General features: G+C 43.7%; 1 protein-coding gene across 11 annotated transcripts in view; it reads left to right on the top strand.

The window, feature by feature from the left end:
• TAF2 (TATA-box binding protein associated factor 2) overlaps window positions 1-23980 on the top strand; it is a 112909-nt gene that overhangs the window by 72880 nt on the left and 16049 nt on the right. For 7 of the 11 annotated variants that reach the window (XR_008305798.1, XM_053244108.1, XM_053244106.1 and 4 more), the window contains 4 exons: window positions 1393-1502; window positions 14505-14734; window positions 15975-16127; window positions 19077-19182. Coding sequence is in view for 8 of the 11 variants with exons in the window: in XM_053244108.1 (XP_053100083.1) it covers window positions 1393-1502; window positions 14505-14734; window positions 15975-16127; window positions 19077-19182 (599 nt within the window). In the remaining 3 variants the exon portion in view is untranslated. Of the gene's footprint in view, window positions 1-1392; window positions 1503-1658; window positions 1739-14383; window positions 14735-15974; window positions 16128-19076; window positions 19183-23980 lie in introns of those variants that run through there. The other 4 variants (XR_008305799.1, XR_008305800.1, XM_053244113.1 and 1 more) reach the window with 4 other exon arrangements.

The raw sequence follows: 23980 nt of genomic DNA, 5'->3' as shown, positions 1-23980 counted from the left end.
TTACATTTTCAAGGCATTACAAGTTGGATGAACATGAAGCTGTCAGAGTGGCATTTGGTTGGAGGGTCCTGCAACGGGTCCTTCCGGGTCAGTAGCTCCAGCTTGGGTATTTTTGCTCCCGTTGTTGGTGCTGTGGTATGTCCCAAGCTTGGGTGACCTCCTACACCAGCCGAGAAAGGTACATTGGTACTCACCATGAAGGTGTCTTCTGGCTGGTGTAGAAGAGGTCACCTAAGGCCTGCCCAGGTTGTGCTAGGCTGGAGCTGATGATCTGGTTGTAGGGGGACAGTTTTTCTGTCTTCCTCTGCATTATTGTTCGTATATTGTTGTATTTTCTCTGTTATGTTCTGTGGCTTTCATTCTGTAGCTTGAGCTGTTTTACGCACTGAGGAGATCCGCCCACATGCACTGGGTTAAGGATCTTCAAGTATGATTACTTCCTGCCTTTTAGAGCATGTAGGGGGATGTAATCCCAAGTTTGGGTGACCTCTTCTACACCAGCGAGAAGACACCTTCACGGTGAGTACCAATGTACCTTTTTTGGTGGTATAAAAATCTACCAAATAAATATATAAATTAAGGAAAATCTCCCACATTCTATCATTGTCATAGTATTTAAGTTTACTGCCAGAGTCAAGAGACTACTGGTTCCAGTCTAGAGCTGGGGGTAACTAGTGCCTATTAAACAAGAGGGTAGCATTCTTTGCTGACGAAATGAGTACTACTCATGGCATAACATTAAGAGTAGTGAATGTTTAGAGGAGGGTCTTGTGCTTTTCCTAGCAACACCTCCTAAAAGGAGGTCTTTCTCCCACATATTGAAAGCTTGGCCATAGATGGAGAATCTTTAAAAAAAATTCTCATTTGTGGGGAGGGAATCCACACTAGTCCCAGTGTGTTTAGAGGAGAGTGGATACCATTATATTTGGAGACCAAAGAAAATGCAAATTGGTTTCTAGTCTGTAGCTGGGGGGACAAAGCTTATAAATGATACATTTGTCGTTGAATGTTCTGCCTGTTGGTTTTCAGTTAGAGGGTTTGCCAGTGTGAGTTTGCACCCCTGGTGACCTGGATAATGACAACGTTTGAACACTGCAGCCTCTTTTCAGTCTTTCCCTTCTTGATTTCATTTCTTGTTCTTTCCACTGACCATTACTGCCCCCAGGACTTTTTGATATATATTTTTAGAACCCTGTGTAACTACACTAACCTTGATTTCCTAAGATGCTGTGGGGCTCAGGGGACAGATTTGACTTTACACAGCCCCTATAATCCTAATATAAAACTGTGCAGCAAAAAAACAACAAAAAGAAAAGTTGAAGAAAATGCAAAATCTAGAAACTGAACAGTCATATTTGTATGGACTGAAAGGTGCCTCTTGTCGTCTTTTAGACATAAGATATTGAACATGTTGACAAAGAACCCACCATTTACCAAGAACATGGAATCTCCTTTGTGCAACGAAGCTCTAGTGGATCAGCTCTGGAAACTTATGAATTCAGGTTAAGCCTCTTTTTACTGTTTTTAAGAAGCTGCCTTGTTAACATGCCAACAGCCTGTTCCTATGCATGTTTACTTGGAAGGAGGTCCTATTCAGGTCAATAGGGCTTACTTATTTTACTTCATTACATTTCTATCCTGTCTTTCTTCCTTGGAAGTCAAGGCATTGTACATAGAGTTCCCGAGCAGCCTCCCGTCGAGACTCTGGCCAAATCCAGACTTGCTTAGCTTCAACAAGGTTTGCCTTCATGTACTTTCAAACCTACCTTGGCTTACTCCCAAGGAAATGTGCATAAGATTGCTGCCTTCATTTCTAATGCTTGCAATTGGACATTCTTTCAATTTTCATTCACTCCTAAAACGTTCCCAGCAAAGAGAGTTGTCTTTTGGTCAGATCTGGATGCTGAGTGTGCTGTTAATAGAAGTAATGCTGTATTACTGTTTGCTGTGTTTGCCTTTATGTCAGTGTTCTTCATTGAAAGGCCTGGGAGCCAGTGGCAGCTCCAATCAATCCGTATGTGGGTCCCTGCCTAACTGTTTGTTGGGCTTCTGCGCAGCTTTGGCCCAAGTGGAATAATCTGCACAGAAGAACGGTGACCGTTCCTTCCCACCATGCAGTGCTGTTTGCCCAGTACCCGTGGGGCTCTTTTAAGGGAAACGGAGCTGTCTTGAGCCCCTGCACCATCTTGGAAGGCGAACCCAGAGTGCTGGGAAATGTGGCCCTTCCCCACTGAACTCTTAAGACAGGTCTCCGTCTCTCCTAAAAGGCCCTCCCAGCACTGAGAAAAGTGCAGCTCTGCACTGAAGTCAGCACAGTGGGAAATGGCTCTCAAACTTCAGGGTTAGTTTTTGGTTTGTTGTTTGTTTTTTGGTTTTTTGTTTTGTTTTGTTTTTTGTTTTGCCAAAGTGGCTGCAGCTTGAAAAATAGTGAAGATCACTGTGTTATGTGATGAATGAGTAAGCATGTCTTGATCTCAGAACACTTATGCATTCTGCTCAACTTAGGCATTAGTTAATTATTAAGCAGCAGAAGAGTGGGCATACTCCTAGCTAGAACAAACAAGTTTAGTTCAACTGCCTACTTTCCTTTCACTATTTTTACAACTGGACTAAATTTGGTACAGATTGGTTAAGCAGTTCACTAGTTAGCCCACTTGCATCTCAAACATTTATGTGTCTGCCATCTTGAATTGGGCAGGATGACATCATCCCAAACCATGCCGTTGAGATGTCCCTGTGTGTCACTCACTACAACTGTACCAAATTTGGTTCAAATTGGTTAGACCAGGCCTCCCCAACTGCGGCCCTCCAGATGTTGCTGAACTACAACTCCCAGCATACCCAGCCACAAAAAATTGTTTCTAGGGATGCTGGGAGTTGTAATTCAGCAATATCTGGAGGGCCACAGTTTGGGGATACCTGGGTTAGACGGTCCACAAGTTAGCCCACTTGTGCCTCAAAGGTTTATGCATCCGCCATCTTGAATTGGGGTGGATGACATCATCACAAACTATGCCATTGAGGTGTCCTTAAGTGTAGTTACAGCTGTAGAAAATTTGGTTCAAATTGGTTAGGTGCAGTGTTCCTTCTAAGGTGTGCACGGGATCATGGTTTTTTTAATGTCCGCTCAGTTAATTTTAGAACCCACTCAGTTTGAATCAGAAAGGCCTCATTCTGAATACATGTGTGCATACACTGCCTTGATACTGCCACCCAGAACAAAACTCATTCTACACACAGATGAAAAAAATTAGAGAACACGCTGGTTAGGCAGTCCACAAGTTAGCCCACCTGTGCCTCAAACGTTTGCCCATCTGCTGACTTGAATCAGGGTGGATGACATATTGGTCCAGGCATTGTGAAGTTGATAGGGACACACATCCACACACACGGAATACTGGGTGCTCTCATAAGTCTACTGGAAAGTAGGCTTAAAATATTGGTCATTTCTGGCCACCATTTTGTATTTTGGGGCCTCAACATTGCTCCATTTTTAAAGGGGCAGGGGACAGTGATTTATGCAAGGTTTTAACAAGGTGTTCCAGCACCCAGGAACCTAACCCCCAATTCCCCATTGCCCCAATGACTTGATATTTGCGGTTTCTAACCCCCAATTCCACATTGCCCCAATGACTTGATATTTGCGGTTTCTGTATCCACCATTGTAGTGTGGAACAGAACCTCAACAAATATTGAGGTTCTCCTGCACAGTACTTAAATTTTAAAAACATTTAGAGAGAGATTTGAAAAATGTATAAGCTATGTTATCTGATGACCCAAAATTGTAGCCTACAGTTGTTTTATAGAGTGTAAGGGTCACTTTTTAAACTGCAACATCTCAGCCATTTTGTATCAGATCTGTACCAAATTTGGAAGGGTGGTGTCACTTGTCACTAATTACCATATTTACCTGAATCCAAGACTAGGTTATTTTCATAGTTCTTTGATTTAGAAATTGGTGGGTTGTCTTAAATTCAGGGTCCTGTGCCTTTTGGGTAAATACAGGTAGAACCTGTATTGAATCTGTATTTATAAGTGAGTTGTCTTAAATTCAGAGTTGTCTTCTATTCAGGTAAATACAGTTATGGCTACAAACATTTCAAGTAGATTGGACAGCTGTGCTAGCGTTTATGACTAATACAGTGTTCAGGGCTTTTAATGGTAGAGTGTTGAGGCACCTTCTCGATTTAACTCTACTGGCATTACTGTGCCAGTAGAATTCATCTGCTTTCCCGTAGCAGACCAAGCTTATTCAATACATATAAACTGGTCTTCAAAATCTGGCATGTTCCTAACAGTGATTACATACAAACATTTATATCTGTTCTTCTAGGAGATGTTACAGGCTGTGTGCTCTCTCCGCATCATTATTTTTAGTGTTTGGAAGTTTACAGCTGTTCTTCAGGGGCCCAAGCAATGTTGGGGGGACCCACTTCAGTTAACGTTTTGGAAAGGTTTAGCAGATGTCAAACTCAGGAAGTAAACAAATGAGCTCTTGCCACCAGAGAGTTTGTGTTCCTTTCTTTTTCCCCTCAAAAGAATTGAGTGCACAGAATTCATCTTTAAATCATTGACCTTATTGTGACAATAATAGAGATGTTCTTGATTTTTGGTGCATTAACAGCATACATCTCTGTGAATCACACAGAACTTTTGCCAGGATTTTACTTTCCGTAATGAGCAATTTAAAATTCCCCAACTGCCAGTAAGATTATTTGTTAGAGGGCCAACACTCTCCCTCCCTCCCTCCCAGATGTTATGCTTCGTAACTTTTTAATGCTTAAAAGCCCATTTTGGGGGACACATTTTTAAGGTTTCTGTTGCTAGTGTGTGGGGGATCTGAAGTGCCAGTATCTAAGAAGGGAAAGTTAGTGAATTCCAAATAATTAAAAACAAGTTATGTAAACGTAGGCTCACATACAGAGCAATGTCAGCAGAGCGCAGAATCTTCACACCCCTCTGCTTGAGGCAGCCCTCTGAGTTTTCTGATAAGCCCTTGTGGGGAGGGACCCTCAGCAGTGCCATAGGCTGCAGCATGGGTGGCTGCAGGGACAGGGAAGGAGGCCAGAAAACAGGTGCAGCTCCACTAGCAGAGAAGGCATTTCTCTCCAGCTCTCTCCCCCTCTCTGCTGCACCCACAATATTGATGAGGGTCACTTGATCTTTTGTAGGAGCTTTTCGGGAAGTTCAAGGGGCCGCCTGGGGAGGAGGTGACAGTTGTGCAGACTCTGCGTTTTGTGGAATGTCAATCTAGGTGTGACCTGTAATTTTTGAAATATTTAAATGTCTGCTTCAATAGCAGTCAAGATACTTCCTAATCAGTTAGAGAAATCAACATTACAGTGCTTATGTTGCTGTGATTTCTCCTGCAAATGCACAAATCAGTGCTTCAGAAAAAGGTTTGCTTTTCTGCCTGCTCTGGAAACCAATGTATATTTAATGACTTAAGTGTCTGGGAAAGAGAGAGAAAGCAATCGCTCGTTCCTTATCTCCTTGAAGACCTCTTTGACTCTGTATGACAAGAACAGTTGAGCCTCCGTCTCATTGTGTTTTCCCAGCGATTCTGTCCAGCCTTATTGAGCCGTGGAGCCTTCGCCTCCCCAGACAGCCATACAGTATCATATGCTGCAGGCTCTCGTGACAGTTGTGCCACACAGGTCTGCCTTGTAGTTTTCCTCTTTGCAAAGTTTTTTGTTTGAGACACATGCCTTTTACCTTGTTTACTACTTACCAGTCTTTCCCATCTGGGAACTGTCCACCTGGGGTCAAACTACACATTGTGTTAAGCACGTACTTATGGCTGATGTGTTTGTATTTTTAAAACTAAATTACAGCAAGATTAGTTCCAGGGTTTGTTTTTTCCCCCCTGTGGCAAATTGCCATGGATGGCCCTCAGTCTGGACCGAGAGACCACAGTGGGGAGATATAGTTTCATCTCCACTCCCCACATACCACTGCTCTAGTCCAGCCACTATTTAGTTTTAAAGAAACAAGCAAATCAATTTTAAACATGTGGCAGCATGTAGTTTGGCCCTCAGTGAGCCTATTTTCAGATGTGCCAAAATATGCTCACTTCAGCTTCCCACACAGTAAACCTACTGCTACAAATATTTATATACTGCTTTTCAACAAAAGCTCTCAAAGCGGTTCAGAGAACAGATAAAGATGGCGCCCTATCCCCAAGGGCTCACAATCCAAAAAGAAGCACAAGGTAGACACCAGCAATAGCCACTGTAGCTGTAAAGGGCTGAATAGAGACAGTTTCTCTCCCCCTGCTTAATATAAGAGAATTACCACTTTAATGGATCTGGCCCCACTTCATGCCGTTTGTCAACCTTGGGCTGTAGAGGAACATCAGCCTTACCAGGAATCCCCCAGCCCTGCCTGTAACCAGCTGAGTTAAATGTGTCAGCTCTACCCCATGCAGTCTCCATCAGCCACTTCTCCAGCAAAGCCAGCCCTCCTCCTCTGTAACTATTGCTGAGAGCCAGCCAGAGTGGCTGCCAGTGCCCACTAAGCAATGAAAGGTGATTGCTGAGAGGGCAAAAGCAACAGCAAACGCATCTCGGCTGCTCCCACTAGGCACTGAGTTAGTGGCTAAACAACCAGTAGAGAAGAGGGGTGAATTCTTGCTAAGTTGGCAAGAACAGTTCTTATCGATCTGTGTCTGGGCTGCATCAACGCAGGCTGCAGGTTGCAGCTCACACAGCTGAATGTGCCTCTGTACAAGAACAATCCTTGCACATAGAAAACGAACATGTCAGGGAATCGCTTAGAATCCTTTTCTTTGACATCTGGTTTTCGATTTGGAGGCCTTTGCAATAGCAATAGCAATAGCACTTACATTTATATACCGCTCTATAGCCGGAGCTCTTTAAGCAGTTTACAATGATTTTAGCATATTGCCCCCAACATTCTGGGTACTCATTTTACCGACCTCGGAAGGATGGAAGGCTGAGTCAACCTTGAGCCCCTGGTCAGGATCGAACTTGTAACCTTCTGGTTACAGGGCAGCAGTTTTTTACCACTGCGCCACCAGGGGCTCAGTGAATTAATTGTGCAGGCCACCGGCCATTCTTTTCTCTGTTAATGGCTATTGCCATTTGTTTGTGTGGCACTGGAGGAAGCCAAAAGGAGCAGGGAAGATAACCTCAGGCTACAGATAGCCCAGCTACATTTCAGCACACAGGTCTCAGGCAAGCGCACTCAGGGCAGCATGGGGGTGGGGGTGCAAGAATGAGGCCCAAGCCAGCCCTGCTTTGCTGCAGCTGTTGTTCTTGCCACCTGACAGCTCACTCTTGGCTTCCAGTTCCACTGCTGCCACTCCCCATGGTGGCCCGGCTGCAGATATGGAACTGGAGGCTCCGGTAAGTAGTGAGGGGGAGCTGTGGTGGATATCAAGTGGCAGCAGCTGGAGGGAGGAGGGAGGCTGCATGGCAGGCTGCTTCATGGATTTCCCATTAGGTGTGAGTGAATGGGGGGAACGTTGCAGGGGTCCTGCCCAAAGCCCCACCCCCAAAGTCTTGGTTCTGCTAAATCCATATATATATATATATATATATATATATATATATATATATATATACACACACACACACACACACACACACACACACACACACACACACACATACAATAAATAGCTCAAGTTCCCAATCAAACAAGATTAAAAAAAATCATTGTAATTAAAGATAACCTGTGTAGAGAACTAAAGCATTTCTCAAACTTAGTGGTAACATTGGATTTGGAGACTTGCTAGGTTCCCTGCTCTGTCACTCATTTTGGTTCCAATGGGACTGCTGCAGTGTACTGACTGTAGGATTTGAAGGCCTTAAACCCCACCGTATGGCATGTCAGGAAGAGGCTCCAAGCTTAGAGAGCTGTTATGTGCTTGCATAGGCTTTGCACCGACTCTTGTGACCTTCAGCGCAGTCTCTTCCTGACCCCACATTGCAAGTTTAAAAACAAAAACCAAAAACTTGGAGGAATTTTAACCTGCATTTGGGGACAGCTTTAGGACTGGAAAGGTCAGTAATAAGGTCCAAGGTCAGCACTAATTGTTGGGTTTCTCGTTGTTCTAACTAGAGCCTTGGGGCTGCAAAAAGAGAATTTGGGGTCTTTTGGTGGCAAACATTATCCCTCTGTTTTACGGAACCCAAGAGCCCTGGAAAAAATATCATGTTATCAGGATGACACATGAAGCATTCCGTAAGAGGCAATATGAGGTAGAAAGGCCAGGTGGTGAAACTGCAGTTTGATCCAGTTTTATTTAACAACTTCAGAATTACGGATGGGCATTTGTACTACAAAACATGTATGATTGGCTTAAACTAGAGCTTGGCAAGGCATGGGCTGTTGCTAATAATATTTCTAAGCTCATTCCTCTCCCGAGCTGCCTTTTTTTCTCCCTTGATAGAAACTGTACTGCATTCTGCTGTAGGCCCAGATATAAATTTGTGTCATTTCGTCCTGTACAATTCCCTTATTGGGGAGATGACCTAGTTTTTAAACTCAAGCTTGTTTAAGTGGAAGACAAGATGGTGATTCCTTTTAATTTGTAATTGTTGAATTTTGAAATAAAGTGGAAATTATAACATTGTTCTAAGTACTAGCAGAATGTGTACCATTATGTTTGGATACTGTAGCGTCTCCTGTGGCTGTTAATTTTATTATTTTTATTGTATCTTGTGTCTGTCTTATTGTTGTGAGCCGCCCCAAGCAGTAGTGCTCTGGAGGGGTGGGGTATAAATATTTTAAATAAATAAATAATATTTAGGAGAGTAAGGGCTAGCTTCTACGCTGTCTTAAAATGTTGGTTAAATTGTCTTTACATTAGGCAAATTGGCGAAAATTAACTCAGAGTATTCAGGTCAGTACTGGAAGTGGAAGGGTTAAGGGAATTCTGGTTCATTGCTGGTGAGAGTGTGAGGAAGCTAAGATATATTGGCAACAGATCTTATGTGCAATTAGTATGTTATTGAATGAAAATTTATAGTTGGACATGTAAATGTTCTTGTTGACACTCTTATAGAAGGGAAAGTCTCTAAAGTCAGAATAATCAGATCCCATGATTCTTCGATGTGGTCTCTGTCTTTTATACTAATGGGCTATGCGCCTGCGCAGAGAATTTGTTGGAACCTAACAAGCTCAATTCGCCTGCTTCGCGTGGAAACCCCACCCCCAGCTGCTATATGCGGCTGTGCCACTCCTCATCCCCTCAGTCTTTCGACATCGGTGCTTCAGCTTCGTGGAGTCTGCAGCTTGGCAACGAGTTTTTGTTTTCTCCCTGCTTCTTTAATTTTTCCCCCATTTTCTTTCTTTACTTATTTCACATAGTAGTGGTTCTTCCTTGGCATTTTGTTTTTTTGCGGGGGGTTTCCCTTCCTTGGAGCTCCGATCCCGGCTGGGACAGAGCGTGGCGGCCAGCCAGCGGTGTTTATGCTGGGCACGATGAACTTTAAAAAATGTATCTGCTGCAGATCTAAGATCCCTTTCCCCGATACTCATACCCAGTGTCTCTTGTGCCTGGGAGAATCCCACATTGTCGAGACCTGTCCACTGTCAGAAGTTTATGAAGCAGGCTCACAAAAATAGGGCTTCTCACCTGTGCGCAGCCCTGTGGGATCTGGCTCTCTATTCCTCGGAAGCCTTATCGTTGAAGTGGTCCGTAAAAATGGCTTCATTGGTACAATCGGAGCGTGCAGTATTTGTTCCTGTGGAGGCCGAAAACCCGGTACCGGTTTTGGCATCCTCTGCCACTCAGCCTTCGACGGCTTCGAGTGAGCTGGTGCGCTCGGAAGATATCCCTAAGTGTCTGGTGCCTGTGGTACCAAAGTCCTCCCTGAATCCCTTGGGATCGGTACTGAAGATAAAAAAGAAGCTGAAGTTGCATTGTGACTTGCCAGCGGGTGGACACCTCACTCCTATACCCAAGAAAAAGAAGACAGAGGAGGTTTCTTTGTCAGAGGCCCCTGTGGCCAAAAAGACTAAAGTGACCTCGGATTGTCCCATACAGAAGTCATCGGTGTCGGCATGACCTAGCTTACCTTTGGCTGAGGAATCGTTGGACTTGGCCCACGACCAGGCTAGGTCGAGTAGAGAACTTTCGGTGGTAACGGATGAACCGGGGTATGCTTCATTGGAGGAGGAAGAGGCCCATTCTCTAGCCAAACCCCCAGAAAACTGCCAAGTGGTCGCCTTATCAACTGCAGAAGGCGACTTCCCAGCAACAGTTGCCTTCAGAACAGTCCTTTCGTGACAAGTTCCAGTCCAGTTACAAGACAGGCATCCAGCCCAGTAAGCCGGCCTTTCAGAAACAGCTCCCAAATACCTTCCCAAAGAAGCAATAACTTGGGGCGCTTCAGGACTCGCCTGGCCCCTTTCTCAGCAATTTGGGACAAAATGACTATGGACCAGTGGGTTCTTACAATCATATGTTTGGGCTATGCCTTGGAAATTTTGCAAGACACAACCGGTGTCCAGGGTTGTGGTGACTCTGTGCACCCCATAGTTGGACCAGGAGGTCGCTGCTCTCCTGTCAAAGGATGTGATCGAGAAGGTTGCCAATCCTGACAGCCCTGGGTTCTATTCCCGGTATTTTCTTGTATCAAAACAGGACGGCGGTCAGCATCCTATACTGGACCTTAGGGCCCTGAACAAACATTTGGTCTACAAAAGGTTCTGAATGCTGTCAGTACCGACCATTATGACCATCCTGAAAAAGAACACGTGGATGGTTTCCCTGGACTTAAAAGATGCATATTACCACATCTTGATACCCCCCCAGCATTGACGCTTCCTGCGGTTTCAGATTGGGGGGGGGGAGTCCCCTATAAATTCAAGGCCTTGCCATTCGGCCTCATGACGGCACCGAGAGTTTTTATGAAATGTCTGGCCCCAGTGGTGGCCTTCCTCCAAGAGTGAGGGTTGCAGGTTCATCTTGGTGAGCACCAGGCAAGCGGTCCTAGATGCCCTCGAGATTGTAGTAGATACTCTGCGGGATCTGGGTTTCCAAATAAATTTTAAAAAATCTCAGATGGAACCGACCCGCTGGATTCAGTTCATTGGGCTGATATTCAATATGACCTTGGAAAAGGTCTTCCTTCCGATAGGCCACATAGATACTCTCCAGAAGCTGGCAACCGCTTTCTTAGCCGGAGGCTCACAGACTATGCGCTTAGTGCAGTGCCTGTTGGGTCATATGGCAGATATTACATACGTGCTGCCTCAAGCGCGTCTTCGAATGCGCATCTTTCAGAGATGGTTTTTAGATGTATTCAATCTTCTTCTGGATCCAGGCCATCTAGAGTGAACACCCCCTCGATGGGTATGGGCAGTGGCGGAGTGGTGGACGAAGTTTCAGGACCTGATTGTTGGTGCTCCCTTTCAGGCCCCTCGATCCCGATGGGTGGTCACAACAGACGCCTCAGAGCTCAGTTTGGGGGCACACCTGGAAGACTTTCGTCTAAGTGGACATTGGTCCCCCAAGGAGAGGATTAAACACAACAATTATTTGGAGCTGTTGGCCATTTTCAATGCTTTCAAAGGCTTCCTACCCATGATTGGGGGTTACTCAGTGACAGTACAAACAGATAATACGACTGCAAAAGCCTATGTCAATCGACAAGGTGGCACATCATAGGAACATAGGAAACTGCCATATACTGAGTCAGACCATTGGTCTATCTAGCTCAGTATTGTCTTCACAGACTGGCAGCGGCTTCTCCAAGGTTGCAGGCAGGAATTTCGCTCAGCCCTATCTTGGAGAAGCCAGGGAGGGCACTTGGAACCTTCTGCTCATCCCAGAGTGGCTCCATCCCCTGAGGGGAATCTCTTCCGGTGCTCACACCTCTGGTCTGCCATTCATATTCAACCAGGGTGGACCCTGCTTAGCTCAGGGGACAAATCAGGCTGGCTCCCACAAGACCATCCCCAAGGAGCCTTCTGTTTCTGTCTCTGGACCTTTCACATTGGTGCATGGCACATGCCATACCGCCTCAGGCAGTTCATATACAACATTCCCTGAATGTCCAATTGGACACTGAGCAGACTGACAGTGGTCTCCCACAAATGGGCATTGCACCAAGGTGTTCTCAGGGACATATTTGTAAATTGAGGAGTCCCAACTCTGGACCTGTTTGCTTCCCGAGACAATGCACAATGTGCCCTCTATTGCTCCAGGGGAGGCGAACTCTCTCTAGGCAATGCCTTCATCCTGTCTTGGATGGGCCCTCTTCTGTATGTGTTTCCAGTTTCCCCTCATTCCGAGGGTACTGCGCAAACTGAGGGTGGATCAGGCCAGGGCAATCCTAATAGCCCCGTGGTGGCCCAGGAGGCTTTGGTTTCCGGCCCTGAGGTGCTTGGTGGTGGACTGGAGACACCTAATCACCCTTCCAGACCTGTTGTCTCAGGAGAAGGGACAGGTGCTCCACCCGGATATTCGGTCCCTCCATCTGATGGCATGGAAGGTCCTGCCGACTTCCCGTTGAGACTTAAGGAAGTTTTGGTTGCTGCCCAGAAAGCATTCCAGACAGAAGTCATATGATCACATGTGGACTCGTTTCTGTTCCTTTGCTTTACTGCATGAGTTTGATGTGTTTAATCCATCTGTACACAATATATGTAATTATCTGTTGTCCCTTAAAGAGTCTGGTTTAAAGCTTTCATCCCTTAAGGTATATTTGGCGGCCATTGTCATGTATTCCCCCATTAAACAGACTTCATGGTTTAAAGACCTGGTGGTAAAAAGTTTTCTGAAAGGTTTGACAGACATGTTCCCAGACGATCCTGTCATGTCACCCACCTGGGATCTGTTGGTGGTGTTGGCTGGTCTGCTATGCCATTTGAACCTTTGGCTTCAATTGATCCCCGTCTCCTGACCTGGAAGGTTGCCTTTTTGGTGGCCATTACCTCCACCAGGGAGGCTAAGTGAGTCACGGGCCCTGAGGGTGGACCAACCATAACTTCAATTTCATAAGGACAAGGTCGTACTCAGACTAGATGTCCAATTTCTGCCCAAAGTGGTTTCTGTGTTTCACTGTTTGTCCCTGCTTACTTTGCCAGTGTTTTTTCCGAATCCTTCCTCGGATGCAGGACTGTCGGAGGGCATTATCCTTCTATGTCTAGAGGTCTGCTGAATGGAGGAAAACTCCTTCCTTGTTCATTCTGTACGATGGGCCGCGTAAAAGTCTCCAGGTTTCAGCCCAGTCCATGTCTAGGTGGATTATTTCCACAATTGAAGTTTGTTATCAACTGGCTCACAAGCAGTTGCTTGCAACCCTTAAGGCACACTCAGTTAGATTGGTGGCAGCCTCTGTGGCCTTTGATCGTGCAGTCCCATTGGACGCTATATGTCAGGCAGCTACCTGGGCTTCACCCCACTCGTTTACCCATCATTATGCTATTGATGCAAGGGCACGGAATGATGCTGTATTTGGCAGGAGTGTCCTGCAATCAGTTTTCAGTTGATGTACTTGTTTCTGAAATAAACCTTTCTGGCAGATGATATTTGTTTCTGTTCTTCCCTCCTCCTTGGGTGCCAGCTTGTTATGCACTCATTAGAGTAAAAGACAGAGACCACGTCAAAGAACTACAGGTTATAGGGCCAAAATACCATATAGTAAATACTGAAAGCAAAAAGAGATTGCTAATTTAAGAGTGTGATATGTGAAATTATGGGATATGGAAACTAAACAAACTGACTCTGATTACAGTAAATGGATTACTCAAGGGATTGAGATAACAGATAATGCATTCCAATAAACTATCTGATGTCAAGAAGTTTATCTAATATGTGTGTAAGCATAGAATTACATATAATTGTGGGTTGGTTTGTTTTTTAAGTGGCTTCAATGTATACTCTGTGGTAAAAGCAATTAAAATTATACATCAGGGTAATCCCAGTTCTGAGAAAAGGTGAATTCTGTAACCTGCAAATTATGCAGATTTTAATGGGAAATATAATTGTTACATAATTCTGATTTTGCTAGTCATGAAGAGTGGCAACATGCAGGATATTGAAGCATGCCCACAACCAGTGTTCCCTCCAAGGCGTGCACATGCACACAAGCATTTTGATATCCGCTCAGTTAGTTTTAGATCCCACTTGGTTTGAACCAGGAAGGCCCCTTTCTGAATTCACATGTGCATGTATTGCCTTGATACTGCCACCCAGGACAAAACTCATTCCGTGCACAGATGAAAAAATTACAAGGAATGCCGCCCCCAACCACTGGAAATCTAGAGTGAACACTGCAAAGATCTCACCATGCTTTGCTCACTCACACTTTTTCAGGCCTATCTTCAGCCCTAAGAGCTAGAAACTTGCTAAGAAAGAGAGATGAGAAATGAGATTCTCAAGACACTACTCTTTCTATTATTGCAGAATTGCGACATATTCCGTGCGCAGCCCTGATGACAGCTTGCAACAGAAGTGGCATTTAAAGTACACCGTGTGACAGTGTGTGATGATGACTGAGAACTTTTGTTCTCCCCTTGCTTTGCAGGTACATCCCACGACTGGAGGCTGCGGTGTGGTGCCGTTGACCTGTACTTCACGCTCTTTGGCCTCAGCAGGCCCTCCTGTTTGCCACTGCCAGAACTAGGGTTGGTCCTCAACCTAAAAGAAAAGAAAGCTGTGCTGAATCCTACCATCATCCCCGAGTCAGGGGCAAGTGGTCCGGAACCAGCTAACAATCTGAACAATCTGGGTCAAATAGTTGGCTTCCAGAGCACTGTAAGCAGTTCCTTGTTCTCACTAGAACTCAGCATAGCAAACTTTACCACGATTGGACTGGCCTTCATTTACAGGCCTTGCTCTTTGTCCTTATCTCATTCTGCAAACCTTGCCACCTCTTCTGCCATTTGCAGAGCCACCCATAAATCTGTTCCACTTGCACACTGAGTTTTGCATCCTTTATGTCATTCTCTCCCTGCTCTTATATTTACCAAATAGTAGTCACTGTTTCTCATTCATGGTCCTCAAAAAGTGTAATTTTATCCATGTAATATTCATGCTTGAGGAAAATCATCAATAGGCACAGATTTTACCATTATGGGTCTAAATATCAAGTTTTACCCCATAAGTGAATGCTGTAGGTCATTCTGAAATAGTAGTCTTTACATCTAAGTTTGATAGGGCTTTCTTTCTTTTTTGCTAATTAACATATGTTTCTCAAAAAGGGTTATATTAAAAGCTGTTCCACACTGAGTGGTATAAGACCCTTCTTCGTATCTGAATCTATAAAACAAGTTGTCTTGATTTCAGCTGCAAAGATTGTTTCATTGTGAAGTATAGTATTATCCTTCCCCCCCCCCTATAGTCCTAATGCTTACTCAGACAGACAGGGATCCAGTATCCCAAATCTGCATCTAGAATGTCAGTTTTATCTAGATTGTCAAATATTATTTAGGAATATATTGGCTGTATGGCCTATTTACAGAGTGATAACTTTTTGCATTGTATTTAATAAGAGGAGGAGACTTGTTCTTTATAACTCCTGAGTGCAGCACTAGAACCAGTGGGTTGAAATTACAAGGAATCAGGCTTAGGCTATACATTAGGCAAAACCTTCCTAACCATAAGAGCTGTTTGTCAGTGGAACAATCTGCCTTATGCAGTGGTGAGCTCTCTTGCTGGAGGTGCTCAAACAGAGGCTGGATGGCCATCTTTCAGGAAGGCAGTAGCAGTTTCCTGCACTGAGCCGGGGGTTGGACTCTTAAGACCTCTGAGGACCCTTGCAGCTCTAGCACTCTGTGATTCTAACAAGGACAATGTCACTCGTTCTCTTGTAGGTTCTGCTTCAGCGTATTTGGAACTCTGTTGCTGAAATTACAAGGCGTCCCATAAGAATTGCCTTGACGTCTCAAAGTGGCTGTTTAAGATGCTGTCACTAGACTGTTGTTAATCTTGACAGTGTTTTGGATTTTCTTAGATGAAACTATTTTAAATTTCAGGTTTTTAATTGCTTCTTTAGGAGGAGGATCATCTTGTTAAGGAAACGGCAGCCATTCCCCTTGCTCTTCAGCAAGGGTTGAAGAGAAAGGCCGACACACCGCTTGGGTCACCGCTGGAACCGGGACAGATACTTGAGAAGAATGAAGACAGTAAAGTCAAACTCAAAATAAGAGTGAGTACATTTATGTATTTATGTATTACATTTCTATACCACCCTAATGAAATGGTCAACTTTGCATGACTGGAGAGGCTGCCTGCCTGAGGTAGTCATTTTCTCAGGAGTGGCCCTGAGTCAGAATGAGCCCCAAGCCTCTGACCCTATCTCCGGTCCAGTCCTGGGCCCAGTTGATGAGAGTCCACACCCTTTTTGGCACGTGCACTGAGGATGCAGCAGAGAAGGAACAAAGTAATTCCATGATGCTTGATGTTGCTCTGCTTAGATTCTAATCTAGCTTCCTCTTGGCTGTGCCAGGGGCTGAAGCTGAGCACCCCACCTCCAACTGTCCATTGTCTGCTGTGTTTGTTTTAGTGTTGTAACGGCCATATCTTCAGAACTGTCCCTCTTGGGTTTTTACCCTGCTAGGAGGCAGAGTTATCAAGTAGTAGTTTTCTGTTGTTTATCTGTTGTTTTTATAGTTGCTGTAGATCACCCTGGAGACATCAATGAGAGTAAACTTTATATCCCTGTGTAGCCTGATCCCATACAGAGTAAAGCATACTTAAGCCCACTGATTTCAGTGGGCTTACGGATTTCTAACTCTGTGTGGGATCAGGCTGTTCACTCTTGGTCAATAGCAAGATTTACTGTATCAGTCTAGTTTTTAGTCAGATGTACCCGAAAAGCCAAAAAAGTAAAACACTGGGAGATAGTGTCAAGTATGATACCATTTGCAATTTTTTTAAAAAAGTTATTGAAAACTTTCTTTTTTCAATAAAACAACATAGTTGCAAAGAAGTCATTGGGATCAATAATACCTATAGCCATTGAGACTAGTAGCCGTTGATAAACCTGTCCTCCATAAACTTGTCTGAGCCCCTTTTAAAACAATTCAATCTGGTGATTTGGCAGAGACTTCCATAGATTAAAGTGTGTGAAACCTACAAAAATGGTATGTGGGGTCTAAGCGGCCCCAGAGTTTTTTTAAACATAATTGTTTTTTAAACATAAAACAGTACATTATGCCATTAACATACATGTATTATAAGTATAACAGTTACATAAATTTAACCGTGCAGTCGTCATGAGAAAGGGATTACCTGTAACAGAAACAACAAATTTTACAGAATTTTCAAGAGTGCTTTTTCACACAGCACTTAGCTAAACTATGGAATTCTCTGCCACAGGGTGTGGTGATGGTCACCAGCTGGCACTGTCCCTCTAAGGTGTGCACATGTGCGCATGCTCACACATTTTCTGATGTCCACTCAGTTAATTTTAGATCAAGCTCAGGTTGAATCAGGACGGCCCTCTCTGAATGCATGTGCACACACTCTGCTTTGATGCTGCCACCCAGAACAAAACTCATTCTGCACACAAATGAAAAAGATTAGAGAGAACACTGCCAGCTGGGTGGCTCTAGGTGGGGCTTAGAGAAATTCATGGAGAACAGGTCTAACAATGGCTGCTAGTCTAGATAACTATAGGCTGCTTCCAGACTCAGAGGCAGGATGCCTCTGGATACCAGTTGCAGGCGAGCAACAGCAAGAGAGGGGGCCTGTATCTTGTGCTTGCAGGCTTCCCAGAGGCATTTGGTGGGCCCCTGTGGGAAACAGGATGCTGGATTAGACAGGCCTTGGACCTAATCTGGCAAGGTTCTTCTTATATAACTATATCACATGCTACCCTTTTCCCCCATAGGATGCTGTTTGTCCATCTTCCTTCCTACTTTTGCTAGCCAGAAGCAGCAAGAATATGATTAGCTTTCTAGATTGTTTGCTGTTCAGAAGCAACAGGAAATAATCATTGCTGGAAATCCAACTAGCCTTTACAATGCAACTTGTCTTAGTCTGAGAAAAACTGTACAGAACCTAAAGAATGTACATAGTGTGCAACTATTAGCTCAGTTAGTTTTGCTCTGAGCTGGTTCATTGCAAAGATGCCCAGAGGCAAGCCTCAGCACATTTTGCAACACTGGGTTTATCTGAATCCAAGACTAGGCTTTTTCCAAGTTATTTAATGTTAGAAATCAGGGGGTCATCTTAAATTCAGAGTCATCTTATATTCGGGTAAATATGGTAAGCATTCTGCAAACAGAGAAAAGGGGCCACCTAAATCTCCTTGATTGAGAGGTGTCACTAAGTCTGACCATTTGCTGAAGTTTGAGGGTGCAGGTTGCTTGCAAACATTTGCAGATTCGATTGGGGTCAAAATGACCCCCCAAAAGCAGCATTAGTAAGTGTTACTCAACATGAACTCTGCAAATAGCTGTGATTTTAAAAAGCAGTTTTTCCTGCTTTTTTTCCATTTCCCCTTTTCCTTGGTCACAAGGAATATTCTAATTGAGGGGGAAAAGTTTAAATAATTCAGGTTTGTAAAGTAGTCTTGTAAAACTGTGGCGTATGCTGGGCCCTCAAATCACTTGCAGTTATATTAAGAAAAGTGTAGAAGTTGTCTGTTATGAAAATCAACAAAGTATTGTATTTTCACTCTCTGTGTCCCTTTCTCACAAGAAATTGAATGGAAATAGTGTGTTCTGGTTAAAGCATCTAAGGATATAAAGAATAACTAAAAATTAAACAGCATTTTGTCAGGTCATTTTGTCCTCAGCACCTTATATTTGTATGGTTTTTCAGTTTTCTTTGTTGTGCATATAGGGTAGAATTAACTCCTCTAATTGTGAGAGTATACACATCAGGTTTTCACTAGATTTAGGAGGGAGGGGTCTGAAACACCACATGGCAATCTAAACCTCATCATAGTTGAGGAATGCATGGAGTTGTAGAACTTTTATGAATTGTCTTCATCATTTGACCCCAGCCATTGACGAAGGGTTAAAGCTGGATGTGTGATTTCTTTTGCATAATTTCCTGTGTTAAAACTTCTTCCTACATCAGAAGAAAGACAGATTTAAGCAGATTGATTAGTGTTCCCCAAGTAATTTTGTTTTTGTTGATATTACAGTTCTCAAACTCTCAAGAGGAGGAAGAGATTGATATGGATACTGTTCATGATAGCCAAGCTTTTATCTATCATCATCTGAACATGCTGGAAAGACCATCAACACCAGGTTTGTTAAGCCAGGGGCAAGCCATGGCCAGTGTACCGCTCATAAGCATCACGTTCCTTTGCTCTACGGAGCTTATCACATTTCCCAGACCCTGCCCTGTCAGTCACATCGGGTTCTGGGCATAGTTATGCTGCAGAGTGCAAGCCAAGAAATGTATCTGATATCTTATGCTGTTAATGTGAATGGATTTATGTGGTCAGTGTCATTATTGTGATTGTTTCCTATGTATGAGCATTATTTTTTTCCTTCCCTCCCATTAACATAAGGTCATTTGAATAGGACCCACTCCACCTTCCTCCACTGTGGGAAGCAACAACATCTGTGGGAAGTTGCAAAGCATTTATAGCTCTATAGCCCCGAAGTTATGGAATGACTTATTGGATGACATCCATGTAGGCATATCCTTCCTTAACATTTAAGGGAAAATATAAGTGTATTTTATTAGCAGGGCATTTATCTGCTGTAAAGTTATGCTGTTACAGGGTCTACACTTGGTTGTCAGTTTTATTTATTATTTATTTAACATATTAACAGCATAGCCAGCGTAGTGCAGTGGCTAGAGTGCTGGACTAGAACCGGGGAGTCCCGAGTTCCAATCCCCATTCAGCCATGCTGCTAGCTGGGTGACTCTGGGCCAGTCACTTCTCTCTCAGCATAACCTATTTCACAGGGTTTTTGTGAGGAGAAACCTAAGTATGTAGTACACCGCTCCGGGCTCCTTGGAGGAAGAGCGGGATATAAAATGTTTTACATATATATATATATATATATATATATATATATATATATATATATATATTTCTATACCGCCCAAAACGTATGACTCTGAGCGGTTTACAGGACTTGTTCAGTAACTATGGGTTTGCAGCTCTGTTCTTCTGCTTTTTATTATTTTTAGCCTACTTTCCTTAAGAAAAGTAAACTTATGAGATCACCCAGCATAGAGTGTGTGTGGACACCTCAGCAGCATAGTTTGTGATGATGTTATCTAACCCAATTCAAGATGGCGGACATGTGAATATTTGAGGCACAAGTGGGCTAACTTGTGAACTGCCTGATTTGAATCAAATGTGCAATAGTTGTCGGGATGAATAGGGACACCTCAACAGCATAGTTTGTGATGATGTCATCCACCCCAGTTCAAGATGGTGGACACATGAACTTTTGAAGCGCAAGTGAGCTAACTTGTGGACTCTTTAACCAATTTGAGCCAAATTTGGTACAGCTATAGGGACGGCTCAAGGGCATAGTTTGTGATGATGTTATCCACCCTGATTCAAGATGGCAGACATGTGAACGGTTGAGGCACAAGTGGGCTAACTTGTGGACAACCAAACCTATTTAACTCAAATTTGGTACAGTTGTAGTGAGTTTACCTCAGTATAGGAACACCTAAATGGTGTCGTTTGTGATGATGTCATCCACCCCAGCTCAAGTTGGTGGACATGTGAACGTTTAAGGCTCAAGTAGGAAAATATGTGAGGATGGTAATTATCAATTAAGATTATAGTGAAAGGAAAGTAGGCAGATTAGTTCTTACCAGAACATAATATTTTGTTTGTGTGGAACATTGTGTGTTTCATTTATTTAAAAGTATTTCTACAGTGCTATTCATAAAAAAGCTGTTTACACAATGAATGTAAAACCAATAAAATAATACAGCACTATACAAAATGAAAACCCAGCAGCAACAGGAACAAACCCAGAAAAATGATGTAGAACTTGGCAGCAATTTTTCAGTTCTCCGTTCCCAAAGTCCAGCTGAACCAAAAACGGTTGACATACCTGCAGAAAGCTTTTGGGGAGAGGCTGGATGAACCTCTTTCAAAAGAGCATTTCAGGAAAGGCTCTGATCCTGGTGGGAGGTACTAGCTTTGCCATAATCTGGAACTGGAAGGTCTTACATATCTGGGCTTCCCTGAATTTTGATCATGCCTTCCCTGAAACCGGGCTAGCATGATCAAAACTATTTTGAATAATTCATTGAAAACAAAACTGTTACATGGCAGGGAACATGCAACTACATGTAGATCTTTACATAAGAACAGCCCTGATGGATCAGGCCCAAGGCCCATCTAGTCCAGCACTCAGTTTCACACAGTGGCCCACCAGATGCCTCTGGGAAGCCCACAAACAAGAGATGAAGATGTACCCTCTCCCGTGCTGTTGCTTCCCCACACTGGAGGCTGGAGATGGCCTATTGCCCTTAGACTAGTAGCCATTGATAGACTTGTCCAGCATGAATTTGTCTAAGCCCTTCTTAGAGCCATCCAGGCTGGTGGCTGTCACCACATCCTGTGGCAGAGAATTCCATATATTGCGCTGTGTGAAAAAGTGCTTCCTTTTGTTGGTCCTAAATTTCCTGGTGATCAGTTTCATGGGATGAGCGCTGATTCTAATGTTATGAAAGAGAGAGAAAATTTTCTCTCCATCCACTTTTTCTACATCATACATACTTTTATAGACCTCTATCATTTCCCCCCTCAGTTGTCTTTTTTCTAAACTAAAAAGCCCCAGGTGTTTTAGCCTTATCTCATAAGGAAGGTGTTCTAGGCCCCTGATCATTTTGGTTACCATCTTCTTCACCTTTTCCAGTTCTATAATGTCCTTTTTGAGATATGGTGACCAGAACTCTACATAGTACTCCAAATGTGGCCACACCATAGATTTGTATAAGTGCATGCAGATGATCACTCTGCTTAGTGCAGAATGTATCTCAGTGGTCAAACACTTGTGTTCTTCCTTCTTTTGCTAGCCAGAAGCAACAAGAACATGACTAGCTTTCTAGACTATGTTTGCTGTTCAGAAGCAGCTGGAAATGCAGCTAGCCTTTCCAATGTGAAGTGACTTTGTCCTGTGGGGGAGGGGGGAATATTGGGAACCTGCAAGCAGAGCAATGCCTCTGCTAGCTGTTCCCTCTCCATTTCCCTCCCCTTCCCCAGTAGCATCCCATATCATTGCCAAAGGTCCCCCCACCGTCCACTACAACCTTTCTGAGACCTGGAGAGCTTTAGTAAGGAGGAGGTGGTGGGGAAGGTGTCTTGCACTGGTGCACATTGCCCCAGCCCAACAGATGCTACCCAGTGATTTGCATTTTTAAAGAAAAATATAGTTGCAATCATATTTTCTGTGTTCAGATAACTTTTATCTTGGTAATTCTCACAGCAGTCTTGAGAGGTAATGATCCCATTCCCCACCCCCACCCCACATTTCTGAGCCTAGGAGAAGGACACTACTTAGTGAGCCCATCTCTAAGTTAAAATTTGAAAATCACTCTCCTGAGCTGGCTACATAGGTGTTTTAAAATTCATGTCTGCTAGTTTAGCTTTATTCGAGTAAAACAAGTAGCAACAGGACAGCTGCTCATCTGAATTATTGGTAACTGGATTGAGTTTAGCATGAAGACCCGAATGTAGCCTCTGAGATGCTTATGACTTTTCAGATTTGACAGATTCCCAGCTATGACTAGTGTTTTTCCTGTTTTTAAGCCAGTTTTCTAATGTATTCTTGTACTATCATCACTGAGTTTTCTTTTTCTTTTTAAAGTGTTTTATTTTGCTAGTAATTACTTAGTACTTTTCTTTTGAGAACTCTTAAACACCATTCTTCTACATTAACAGGACTTCCTTTGCCACTGATACTTTGAGGCCACATATTAACTAACTCCCCAACCCACTCCCCCAGTCCCTTATCACATGGTACCTACAATAATTCTTAAACTATGTGCTGCTGGGCTTTTGATTTGAATCTGACAATCTATCCTAATGTATGAGAGAATGTAATGGCCGCATATCTTAAAGCTTAACGTCACAGCAAAAAAAGGAAATCCACAGTTGAGAGAGATCTCCAGATTTTCCCAGAACTGGTGAACAGGAAGGCCAGAGAAGTCAAAGGGTTAAAGATAGAAAGTTTTATATTGAAGAAAATCAGCTTATAAAAAATAAAGAAGTGTTAAGCAGAGCAATCTGTGCTGGTTTATTGTTTTGTTTTGAAGCCTTACTGAGAAAATTGAATTGCCTTGAGGAGTGGTTTTCATGCTCCTGCCTTGCGACTTCACATTTACACATGCAGATGTCTGCATCTTGTAGCAAGGACATTACTACTACGAACCACTCTGAAGCTCAATGTACTGCTTTTCATTCAAAGTTCTCAAAGCAGTTTATCTAGAAAAATAATAAATAAAGTTGCTTCCCTGTCCCCAAAGAGCTCACAATCTAAAGTGGGATAGTAGAAGTGTACCTCCATCAAAATTTGTAAAAAAAAATAGCTGTGCCCTTTGGGCCATGAAGCATTTTGAATGTTATATATACAGGTTGGCCTCAATATTCAGGGGGGGGTTCTGTTTCACAGCTTTACCGCAGATGTTGAAACCACGAATATTGAGTCATTGATCCTATGGGATCGTGGGAGTTAGGTACCTGGTCAGCCATTTTTGGCTGAAAACGGCTAATTTTCGCAGGGGGGCACATTGCCAGTCTCTGCTGCTCCCCCTAAGTCATGCCCTGCCCCTAAACTGACCAAAAATTGGCAAAGATGGCCTATTTTCATGAGGGGAGCGCCTTACCTGTCTTCTGTCTTCCCCCCACAAGTTGTGTAGCCCCTACATTTGCCCCCAAACTGGCCAAAAATCGCAGGGTTTTTTAACGGGAGCCATTATGTGGCTCCGAATCCTAAAATGGCGGCCAGAAATGACTTCCACAGTCATTTCCAGCCACCCCCAACCCACAGATGCACGAGGTCAGCATGTTTTCTCCCCTGCATATGCCGAGGTCAGGTGTCATTTCCCCAGCCGCGGATA

The sequence above is a fragment of the Hemicordylus capensis genome, chromosome 4, assembly GCF_027244095.1.
Source record: "Hemicordylus capensis ecotype Gifberg chromosome 4, rHemCap1.1.pri, whole genome shotgun sequence".
Classification (NCBI taxonomy): Eukaryota; Metazoa; Chordata; class Lepidosauria; order Squamata; family Cordylidae; genus Hemicordylus; species Hemicordylus capensis.
This window is presented reverse-complemented; position numbering and strand designations above follow the sequence as displayed.